Raw genomic sequence first — 12,377 nt, forward strand, 5'->3', positions numbered from 1 at the left:
GAACATCTTTTCATGTGCTTATTGGACATCTGGATATCTTCTCTAGAGAAATGTCCATTCAGGTCCTTTGTTCATTGCTTGTTTTTGTTGTTGAATTGTACAAGTTCTTTATTTATTCTGCATGTCAATGTCTTAGATATATAGTTTGAAAATATTTTCTTCCATTCCACGGACTAACTTCTCATTCTGATGGTGTCCTTTGATACACAAGAGTTTTTCATTTTGACGAGCTGTAATTTATCTAGTTTTTCTTTGTGGTCTGTGATTGCCAAAAAATCATTGCCAGATCCAATGTTATGAAGCTTTTCCCCTGTGTTTTCTTCTAAGAGTTTTATAGTTTTAGCTCTTACATTTAGGTCTTTAACCCATTTTGAGTAAATTTTGGATATGCTGTAAGGTAGGGGTCCAACTTTAATCTTTTTTTCTGCAAATTCCACATTCTTAATTACTGTAGCTTTGTAGTAAGTTTTAAAATCATTAAGTGTGAGGGCTATAAGGTGGTTCTTTTTCAAGATTGTTTTGGATATTTAGGGTCCCTTAAGATTCCATATGCATTCTAGGATGAATTTTACTATTTCTGCAGAAAATATTCTTGGGATTTTGAGAGGGATTACTTGGAATCTATAGATCACTTTGGGTACTATTGACATCTAAACAATATTAATTCTTCCAATCCATGAACATGAGGTGTCTTTCCACTTATTTGCATCTTCTTTAATTTCTTCCAGCAACAATTTTTTTGTTTTCATAACCTTGGTTGTGTTTATTCCTAAGTATTTTATATTGTTTGAGGCTATTATGAATGGAATTTGTTTTATTTCCTTTTTAGATTGTTCATTGTTAGTGCACAGAAATGCAACTGATTTTTGTGTGTTGATTTTGAATCCTGCAACTTTGCTTAATTTATTTCTTTGTTCTGACATTCTTTTCATAGACTTTTTAGAGTTTTCTACATTTAGGATCACATTTTCTGTGAACAGAGATAATTTGACTTGTTCATTTCCAATCTGAATTGCTTTTATTTCTTTTTCTTATCTAATTGCTCTGGCTTGGACTTCCAGTACTATGTTGACAGAAGTGATGAAAGAGGGTATCTTGTTTTGTTCCAGATCTTAAAGTAAAATCTTTCAGTCTGTCACCGTTGAGTATGACATTAGCTGTGGGTTTTTCATATACAGCCATTTGTGTGTTAAGGTAATTTCCTTCTATTCCAAGACTGTTAAGTGCTTTTATCTCCTTCACTTCTTGAGGAAAGCTACTTATCACATAGTCACAAAATTTTACATACATTTTACTGTTTAGAAAATGATTTGCTTCATGTAGATAGCATATAAAAACATTTGTACAAGAATTATCTCCCTTACTCTCATTTAATTAAAAATTAATGGCCAGCTCCTGCAAAGGATGAAATAAATTCAAAATAGTCCAATTAAATGAAAGTAAAATTTATTCTCAAAAGTAGATTTCCATGAAAGAGTGCTATTATTTGGCCTGGAAATGTGAAACTATTAATTAATTTTTATCAGGGAAATGTTTATCTTTCACACTGAATTAATTTTATTAGTTTCATTGAGACAAAAACAGGAAAAATTGTAAATCAGAAAGGTATGTGATAGCAAGTGGAATTAGAACTTCCATAGCTCACACCAGAATTATCTAATATTACTTAAGTTGGAATCTTGTCATATAGTTGCCTTTAATCTCAAGCCATTGAGCACATCTTTGGCAAGAATTTGACATAGATACCATTAGTGTCACATGAGAAAAAGATTTCCAAACCATATTTTAACTTTAACACTGTTTCAAGATTAGTAAATTTCAAAGGAGTCCTCCAAGTGTTTGTAATTGTCTGGTGATTTCTGCAGAAATACTGACAATGTGTGGCATTCACTCCAGCCTGCAGCAGTACTCACGTGAATATTATAAAAGTTGCATAGCTGTTTGCATGCAATTCTCTATTCCAGAGTAGCAGCTTGGCCAAAAGATCTTATGACTTTTCACTAGTTTTTATAATGGTGAATACAGGGCCTTAGGAAAGTTATCTCTCTTGCATAGAGAAAACTTCCATCAAGTAAACTAATTCAGGAACAAATGAACCGTCATTTTTTTCCCCTAAATAGGTTTTCAATTTCTCTCAAAATAAGTATTCTTCCAAATCCAATCAAGCATTTTAAGACTTATTCACTGAAAACTCACAATTATTTCTGTGTAGTAGAGAACATTATATTCTAGTCTTTCTTCTTTAATGGAAACTTATTTAAAAGTTGTGATTCAAGGTCCTTGCCTTCATTAAATTGATAACTTTGACAACAGAATGCAAGCCTTCTCTCAGGATTCCTAGTTAAATCTTTAGTGGCAACATTTACACAGAGAAATGATAATCATTGACACACAAAAAAAGGTATATGGGATGACAAACATGGCAGGAATTCTATCTATATAGATTGACTTCAGCAGACATTTTGCTTGTGGAAGAAACAGTTCACCATCTGATGTCACTAGGTGTCTTTGAGATTTTCAAAGACAGCTCACAAACTGAACGTTCTTCTTGCATTATGTCAATTTGCACACTTGAGCCACAAAACAAGAACAGACTGCACTGCAAGACTGAGTAGTTCTAGCCAATTCCAGGATGAAAGGAATAGTGCAGATGAGAAATTCAGCTAGTCAGTAAACCAGTAATCAGTCACTCTAATATTTATTGACACTATGTGTGACTCAGTCTTCTAGGAAATGGGGAGAACTAGGTAAATGTCCTGCCCTAACAGAGCTAACATTTTGATTTTTCATGACCTCCCTCAAAATATTAAAGAAACTGTTGGCAGCTCTGGAAGGATGGCATCATTTCATAAAAGCATGACTCCACCAAGATTGCCTGAATTGTTATATGGCTTCTTTTGTTGAAACCATGATAGAAACCCTGTAGGATGGGTCAAGACAAAATTCAAGTTTTAGCTTCTCCTTTGTGAGAAAGAGTCACCATCCAGCCAATTTTCAGAATGCTCTGAGAGTGCCTGATACACTATTATAAACCCACTAACTTAAGTTATTCATTTTCTTATATTTTTCTTATCCCCTTTTCCAGCTAGTCTCATTTTTGTAGCTGAACTTGCAAGTCATTTTATTAGAGTTAAAACTTATCCTAGTTATATTTTGCATTAGAATTTAATTAACATGTAGACTGATTCCACTAAATTGTATATATTTACACTATTGAAGCATCCCATAAAGGAACAGTCTTGTCATGAATCTTTCTTCCAGGTATCTGTAATTATTTTTCCAATTTTCTTCAACTAGTCTCACCATATTTATTATTAGATTTCTTACACTTATAATTCTGTTGTGCTCTGGATTTAATGTTTATATCCCTCCAAAATTCATATGGTTAAGCCTCAATTCCCAATGTGATGGTATTGGGAGGTGATTGGGTCATGAGGTTAGAGCCCATGGAATAGTATCAGTGTCCTTATAAAAGAGGAGGAGAGACCAGAGCTCTCTCTCCCTCTCCCCACAATGTGAGGACACAGTGAGAAAATAGCTGTCTGCAAACCAGGAGGAAGGTCCTCATCAGACATCAAATATGCCAGCTCCAGGATCTTGGATTTCCCAGCCTCCAGAACCATGAGAATTAAATGTTTGCTGTTTAAGCCACCCAGTTTACAGAATTTGTTATAATAGCCCAAATTGAGACATTTTGCTATGATGAATAGGAGTTTTAGTTGATTAATAAAAAATATGCTTAAAACATTTTGCATCCAATGTAGTGGTAAGATAAATATTGCACATGAAATCTCACATTTCACTCTATTAATGCTTATCTTCAAATATTTCAATGAACTTCTACAACTACTTTTAAAAGTAGTTGACATTTATGTCATCCTACTGAAGAAACAACGTACTTACTATCATCTGATTAAACACTATCACCTCTCAGATTTTCAGAATGCACCTCTAATGTAATTTTCACACATTTCACATACAAATTTAGATTTATACGAAGTAAAGACCTTTTGAAAAAATTATTATTCCTAAATCCAAAAAAGTTTGCAAAAGAAGTTAGGTAATACTTCAAATCTTTATGATATGTTTCATCAAATCGAAGTATTAAAAATAGACCAAATGGAAATTTTCTCAAGCAAGACATGTAGGTAGTGGAGAAATTATTTAACTGAATATATTTTTCCATTTTGAGTCACAGTAATTTTAGCTCTAAAAGTAAATGTATGGAACAGTTAATACTAAATTCAGGTATGCAAAAGTAATTATCTAATTAATGGAGTAATTTCTGAGAAAATACTGGAGTATTTTCTGGTAATATTCCAGTGGTAGAAACCCACTGCAGGGGATATACCTCAACACTGTAACACTGTATCAATAGTACAGTTTATAGTCTTATGGTTGACTTGGATCTGAATAGCAACAGAAGTAATATTACTGTTTTATTGTTGAGTAAAACTAAAACAGAGTAAAGCCTTTATACATCAAATAATTCTGAGCAATTAATAGAAGAGACACTAGATTATTGCTGTGCTTAATAGAATGAGGAAGACCAGGCAACGGGGTTCTGTGTAGAAGCAGACATTGCAACACTAGAAACATAATTTTTTTAAAATACCCATATCAGTACCACAACATGTACTCCCCGGCTCAGGATATTAATAAATTCTAATAAAGAGAGATTCTTGTCAACATTAGAACCAAATAGTTGTTACACCTAAAAATTATTTTTCTTGCTCACGATTTATTGTGTTCAATATTGTGTATAAATAGAATTTATTTCATTGTGAAGATTTAGTCTTTTTAAATCTAATATCTTTTAAAAAATACTGAGTTAAAATAATAGGTTCAGGTATTCTGAAAAACAGGTCCATCATGTAAAATTTAAAAATTTTGAAAAACACTATTAATAGAATCATTTTCATCCAAAATTCAACTTCAACTATGCCAATTTCATTTAGAAAAGTCAACATATTAATCTATTTCTTTTTTTTTTTTTTTTTTTTTTTTTTTTTTTTTTTTTTGCGGTACGCGGGCCTCTCACTGTTGTGGCCTCTCCCGTTGCGGAGCACAGGCTCCGGACGCGCAGGCCCAGCGGCCATGGCTCACGGGCCCAGCCGCTCCGCGGCATGTGGGATCCTCCCGGACCGGGGCACGAACCCGCATCCCCTGCATCGGCAGGCGGACTCTCAACCACTGCGCCACCAGGGAGGCCCTAATCTATTTCTTTAAAGCTCACACCATTTGGACTTTAAAGAGGATCACAGATTAATTTTTTTTCCAAAATGTGACTACTGAAACATCATTATAAAGTCAGCTTCAGTTAAAAAAAAAAAATCTTGTCTATAAGTTTAGCATCACAAATTTTCAAGAGAAAAACTGCTTGGCCATCATTATTCCTCCACAGTATTTTCCCCCTAGTGTGGTGTACAAAAGAAACTCACGCTTTAAAGTGATTCTCAATTTTATCTACAGGTTATCCCATTTTAAATAAAATACTAGAGTGGAAACTTCTCAGAAATGAAAATGAAAAGCGAAAAAGCCAGAAGGTGACCTCCCAGTGTAACATTTAAAATGAAATTTGTTTATTCGACAAATCTGTTCCTTCACTCTCCTCTAAGGCAGGGGTTATTAGTATCTTTCATGTAGCTGAGACCTTTCCCACTCAGCGGCTTTCCCCTTCTTTCACATTAACCTTTTCCCTGAAGCAGGACTACGCATGTTATCACAGCAACCATGCTGAAAGGCAGCTTCAGAGGGATTAATGATGGAAGGGACTTTGCATTTCTTGTCAAACCAACCGAGTGGTTCATCTTAGCTGCTCACCAAAGAACAGCAAGGGCTTTCCCCAGACAGGCCAGAGAAAGGGCAGCACATCCCCATGTAGCATCTCTGGGGAAATGGGACAAATATAAAATGAATCCCTGTCTTAGGAATTGTTAAACAGAAAGTGCAATCAAACAGCACGATCACAACCCCCAAACTATGGGAGAAAAATCCTCTGCCTGTTTCCTTCTAAAGAGAAAAAATTATTCAGTAATCACTCCTCTTGTTTTAAAGTAATAACAACTGAATATTTGAATAGAATTCCAACAATGGTAAAATCAAACATGTAGAACCTTATGTAGAAGAAAATGAAGAATTCTGTAAACACTAATTAATATAGTATCTGAATAAAAAGTAGAAAATATGTTTGAGCATATTGCTCTAAAATACTAGACTTAGTGCCTCTAAATAATTGAGTCAATAGTTACTAAAAATCAACATGAATGAACCTATTTAATTGTATGATAATGTTTTTTATGAAAGGTGACTGTAGGAAGGGCGCTAGTTCCATTGATGAAATGCAGTCTTCTTTCAGGATGTGATACTGCAAATAGAAACTACAGAAACATGCATGTCTCTACCCATATCGTCCCTTGGTGAACTTTTATTAATGTTATACCTGGAGTATTTTCCTGCCAGTGAGATCAGTTTATCTCACTTTATGACCTCTTATAATAAACTGGAGGTTCAAGATCACACAATTAGTAGATGGTTTACCCAGGATCCAAGTCTAGGCCCTGCACTCTCTAATGCTTGCGCTCTTTCCTCTGCCTTAGAATCAAAGGATATAAGTCAGAGTTATGCTCTGTGTATGAGAGGTACCAACTCACTTGGTGGTAGTGTCCTATAAGCAAAAATAAAATCTTCTCACCCAACCTAAAATTCATTTCAAATATTCCCATACTGAACTCAAACTTAAGCTCATAATTTCCACTGCAGCATTTTAAAACTGCAGTCACAAGCTTCTTTCAAATATTGTTTCACTGATATACCATTAAAAGCTACCTTTCTACATTTCACTCCTTCTTTATAATTGGTAAAAACTGATTCAAAATACATCCCATTTAGCTAGAATCTCAGCAATTTGATATCATTTAATTAGAGTTATTTTTATATGTGGATCTGTCTTTTTCTTAAAAAGAGTATTTTAGTTTCTGACTGACTCTAAAGGCATATAAATGGGATCCGTGCAGGGCCAGGTGTCTTAGCCTCCCCAGGCAGCTCAGCAGCCTCTGGACTAAAGGTGGACAGGACTTGGAGGAAGGAGAGGAGGGAACTTACATTGCTGTTCATCACTCATGTCGCCACACTGATCTGTGAAGTCACACACATTGTCAGGAGGCAAGGACACCCCATTGTCACACTGAAAGGCTTCCATTCCTTGCTGAACCAGTACAGAGGTGAAAACGCAGGAAATCCAAAGGATACCAAAAGCTTCATTCTTCAGGAAAGCTAACATTCTGGTCAGGCAGGGGAGCATTGCTTGATACATCTTCTTAGAGATCAGGCCACTGTAACGTGTGGGTTCATAATTAAAAACATTCTTTCTCTTTTCTCTATTTTTTGATTTCCAGATTTGCCTCCTATGACTGAAACTGCTGGTAACTATCCGCAACTCTTAACAAATAAGTCCAAGGCAGTTCATTTACTCTTTCAGGGGAGTGTCTTTAGAAAATATTTAACTTGAACAATTGCACCATTTCTCTATCTAGCTAAGCACAGATGTTTATTGCTCTATGTATACCATGTTTAAACAATTTAAGCCCTTATGATAAATTTTTCTTTCAGGAGATAGCATTAACAACTAAAAGGCAGGCACATAAATGGGAGGAAAATTACAATAAAGTTATAATTAACATAAAAAGGTTCTATATTAATTCCTATGCTTAATCATGTTCATGTAATTTAGAACATTATTGTCACTAAAACTCATTCAAACACTTCAGGCCCAATTATTAGAATTGTTTCATGAGAATGAAATGCTTGTCCTCTATCACTGAATGGAAACTTTGCATTGCTTGCTTAGATAAACTGAAAACCACAGGATTTTAAAAACTGAAGGGACATCGGGGATCATTATTTTCCAAATCACATTACTTGGATCCAAGAAAGTTAAGGGATACTTATGAGGAAATACAGTATTTTGGAATTAGAAACTGGAATTCAAATATCCTGCTACCGAGTGCAGTGTTTCTTCCACTGCGGTACATGGATTCTTAGGTCAATTCATCTTCATATGCTTTTACAAGTGAAACATACAATTTCAGGATCCATATTCAGAATGAACAGTACACTAAAGTTCAGAACACTTGAACTTTATATTATAAATAAAATTTTATAAAGGTGAATAATTATAGAAATTATATGGAGTTAAATATTCAAAATATTCCTTTACACTTGATTTCTTAAAGGCATCTTGAAGTTCTATTCAACTATCTTCTTTTAATTTCTGCAATATAACTGCAAGAGGTAGAGACACCAAGACTATAAGAAGCGACTGGAGAATGCAGGGTGGAAAGAACCATAGATCAGGGACAGAAAACGCTTCTGTGCTTTTAAAGAAGATACAAAGAAAGCAGATTTTCCAAATATTCTAAGAAAAAAGACTCAGTAAAAACAATGTTCTAAGATATGAGCATTCAGGATTCTAGGAGGAAAATCCATAATTTGCCCTATTATAATTGACCACTCCACACAATTTAGCATTTCACTGCTCAGTGCTCCATTCCAATTTCAGAAATATTTATTCTCCTTACCTCTCTGCTTTGTAAATGAATTCTAAGAAACACATTGCCTACTTCTCTCTTTGTGTATCTCTTAAATGTTGACTATCCTTATAGTTCCACATTAGTCCTCCTCTCTGCTCAGATTATACTTTTTTCTAGGCTTTCTCTTCATGCTCATAATTTCAAGTAGTATCTATACATTGTTATCTCCCAAATCTATATCTGAAGTCCTGATATGACATGTTACTCAAACCAATATCTTAAGTATTCTTCCAGAACACACACACACACACACACAAAACACATAGCCTAATTGACTTGCCTTCTTGAATCAAAAACTAATTTCATCTTCCTTCCCCCCACCCAACCAACCAGTCTGTCTTTACTCCCCTATTCTATATTTCAGTGAATGGCGCCTTCTTCTGTCCATCTTGCCAAGCCAGGAACGTATATGTTGGTCCTGGACCACCCTTACCCGTTCTACCCATCAATCATCAAGTCTCACACATTCTATATATGTCAAGACTCCATCAATTCTCAACTCAGCAATACCCTGAACCAGATGTTTCCACTACCCAAAACTCATTTCCCATTCTTCAGGCAAAGTGATCATTCTGAAGCATAAGGCCACTCCTACATATTTCCGGAAGTGCCATATTTCCTAGCACTGCTTGCAAACACAGCTTGCCTTCTGCAGTTCACTGCTGATTACATCTTCTTCTGTGTTCTCAATCAAGATCTTACTCAGTTATTACACTAGCAGTTTTCTGAACATGCCACCTCTAGACTCCAGATCTGAGATCCCTTTCCCACCCCAAGCACCAGGTGAATACTAATTATTCTTTAGTTTCCAGCTTCAAGGACTACCTCTAAAGTATCCTGGCTTATTTTCTCAGGCTGATTTAAATTTCATTCCTGGGTTCTCTCACAGCCTTCTGTTCTCACTGATCTTAGCATTTCTGGGGCTGGTGTGCTCATTGCATGCTTACTTCAGTGATTCCTCTGTTAGTCTGTAAGACTGGAGCTGGATTGTGACTTTCTCACTATTGTATCCCAAGTTACTAGCAAAGTTCCTGGCAGATAGATGTTGCTCAGTAAGTAATTCCTTATTGAATGTAATTTATGAGGGTTTACCATCATTTCAATTTTTGCTAGGCACATGTAAATAAACGTAAGATGTGAATTTTTTTTTTTTTTTTTTTTTGCGGTACGCGGCCCTCTCACTGTTGTGGCCTCTCCTGTTGTGGAGCACAGGCTCCGGACACACAGGCTCAGTGACCATGGCTCACAGGCCCAGCCGCTCCGCGGCATGTGGGATCTTCCCAGGCTGGGGCACGAACCCGTGTCCCCTGCATCGGCAGGCGGACTCTCAAACACTGCGCCACCAGGGAAGCCCGAGATGTGAAATTTTTAAATGCCATTACATAAAAGATATATAATTCTTATAGGTAAGGACAAGAGAAAGGGCCCATATTTGCTGTCTCACTGAAATAAGAGATATTTATCCAAAAAGAAAAAATGAGATATACATTTCTTGTGTTCAATGTGGCTTTTCTATTTCTAAATCTCATGCTATTTTTAAAGGCCCTTTAGATTTTGAAATTGCAATTTGTGTTTCATTGGCAATGCACTACACCATCCCCCTACACTAAATAAGTAAGGAATGCATCATGTCAAAGCTCATTCCAGGTTTTCCTTTTTAAGGAAGAAAGGAAGGAAGAGAAGGGAGAGAGTAAAAATGTGAAAAAGTTATAAAGAAGAAGGAAGAGAAAGATGAAGCAGAAGAGTGTAAAAAGGCATGCAAACACAGAAACATTTCAGTTTTACATCCGGATTCTGAATTCAGGTCCCGTAACATTTTATACATTCACTATTTTCCATTTAGAAAAAAAATCACATATTTCATTGCTGTCATAGCTGTTTATTGCCTAGTTTCAGCTGGGAAACTCATTTATTAACTGTTACCACCTACTAAAAATAACATTACTCTATACTGTTTCAAGTGCCGTTCATCATTTAGACAAGAAATGAACTGGAATGGTAGCACCCAAGGTAAATCAGTATAATCAGTAGTATAATAGTTTATAAAGCAAATTTATATTTTGTTGCCAAAAGATAAAATTATATTCAACTGATAATTTCTTTATCACTTTTTCTCTACATATATCAAAAGGGGCAAAAAAAATAAACTGATACTGGTAGCAACTAGGGTTGTTTTTATCTAGTTTATTGAGGAAAGCTAACAAGTCTTAGAGATCCAGTGTTGTAACACTGGGCTGAGGGCATCATACATATTGTCTCATTATGTCCAAAACATCTTGCATTGTTTCCTACTTCTACTTTAAATAAATATTACTCAATTTTCCAAGATCACAAATGATGGAGCTTGACTATATAATTTTAATTGAATTATACTGCTTCTGGATGAGACTTCCAAGAGGCAAAGCGACAGAGCAAATTCATTTTAAAAAGAAATGACATACTGTTTTATCTTTCTTAAAAGATTGAGCACCTACTTTACACTAGATATTGGGTGTAGGGAGATAGGAGAGATACAATGTAAGATAAGACAATATACCTAACTTACAAGAATTTACAACCTGGGAAGTGTATATAAGACCTTTATAAAAAAATGTACATGCACTGCTTCTAATTTGGGCTTAAAAAGAGTGGATTATATTTTCTATAAAAAAAAATAAGCCAACTCTCAAGCTACAAAAAAGGTAGATGCTGGATGGAGTGAGATATAGAATGCTGTAAAATATATAAATGAGCCCTGAGCCTACAAAATGCAGAGCAAATTCCCAAGAGTTGAAAGGGAGATAGAAGGAGACATAGCCAATGCAACAGACTTTATTATTGAATGACTGTCCTAAAGAATATTTTAAGGAAAATTCCAGAATTAATGTGAAATAATCATTGAAAGAAGGTATGAGATGCAAGAAGAAGGGGTGAGTAAATACTGAAGCTCTATTGCAGATTAAAGTGACCCAGAGCCCTAATCTTGAAAGATGAACTGAGAAAGGTCATTAAAAGATTTCTATGTACATAAGAAAGGGAAATAGAAGTGCTATCACTACAGAAAGCCAGAGGAAGAGTATGCTAGGAAAAAAATTCCTGGCACCTTCAATAAGGATTCCCATAGATTATGACCATCCAAATAAGAGCTCACAGTGAAAAATTAACCAGCAAATGACAAACAAGACTCTGAGTCAGGGCCAGCACAAAAAAATTAAGCAAAGGTACAATTAGATACCTGATAATGTCATATATTGGCAGTATGTCATCGTGAATACAAAACAATTATGTATCAAGTGTTAAACAGATTACATTTTTAAAATAAGCACTAGGAAGAAGGGACTAGCCATGCTTTTGTTAAAGTGACCAGGAAAAATATAATCACTGAGAATGAAAGAAAAGTAGATGGTATTAGTAGGAAGAAAATAAACAAATGAATAAAGAATTTAGTGAATTGGAAGACAGGTATTTTTTAAATGTACAAAATGCACCATAGAGATGTATGCACACATTTTACAATATAGTTTAAGACTGTGGAACAGAGAATGGTAGGGTCCAAAATATGACTAAATGAAACTTACAGAGGAGATTTTAAGAAAAGAATGGAGAGGCAGTATTTGAAATAAAACTTTTCCAGAAATGAAGAAAGTCATGCACTCTGAGGATTCAGATGACTGCAATAACTGCAAGTACTTCGAATCCCTTACCCCTCCCCTCCACCTTCCCTTGATAAAAGAAGTAGTCCTTTCAATTTTTCCAATTCTCTACAATCTCTTCTAGAAAACAGAAGCAGAGGGAATGCTTCCTAAC

General features: G+C 35.2%; 1 protein-coding gene across 1 annotated transcript in view; it reads right to left on the reverse strand.

Moving 5' to 3' along the window:
• MALRD1 (MAM and LDL receptor class A domain containing 1) overlaps positions 1-7,303 on the reverse strand; it is a gene marked incomplete at both ends in the record, with an annotated part of 598,196 nt that extends 590,893 nt beyond the window's left edge. Inside the window, one exon of the mRNA XM_082619568.1 lies at positions 7,105-7,303. Coding sequence (XP_082475694.1) covers positions 7,105-7,303 — 199 coding nt within the window. The remainder of the gene's footprint in view (positions 1-7,104) is intronic.
• Positions 7,304-12,377: the final 5,074 nt, after the last annotated feature.

This window comes from Mesoplodon mirus (genome assembly GCF_964341445.2).
Source record: "Mesoplodon mirus genome assembly, chromosome: 4".
In the NCBI taxonomy this organism is placed as follows: Eukaryota; Metazoa; Chordata; class Mammalia; order Artiodactyla; family Ziphiidae; genus Mesoplodon; species Mesoplodon mirus.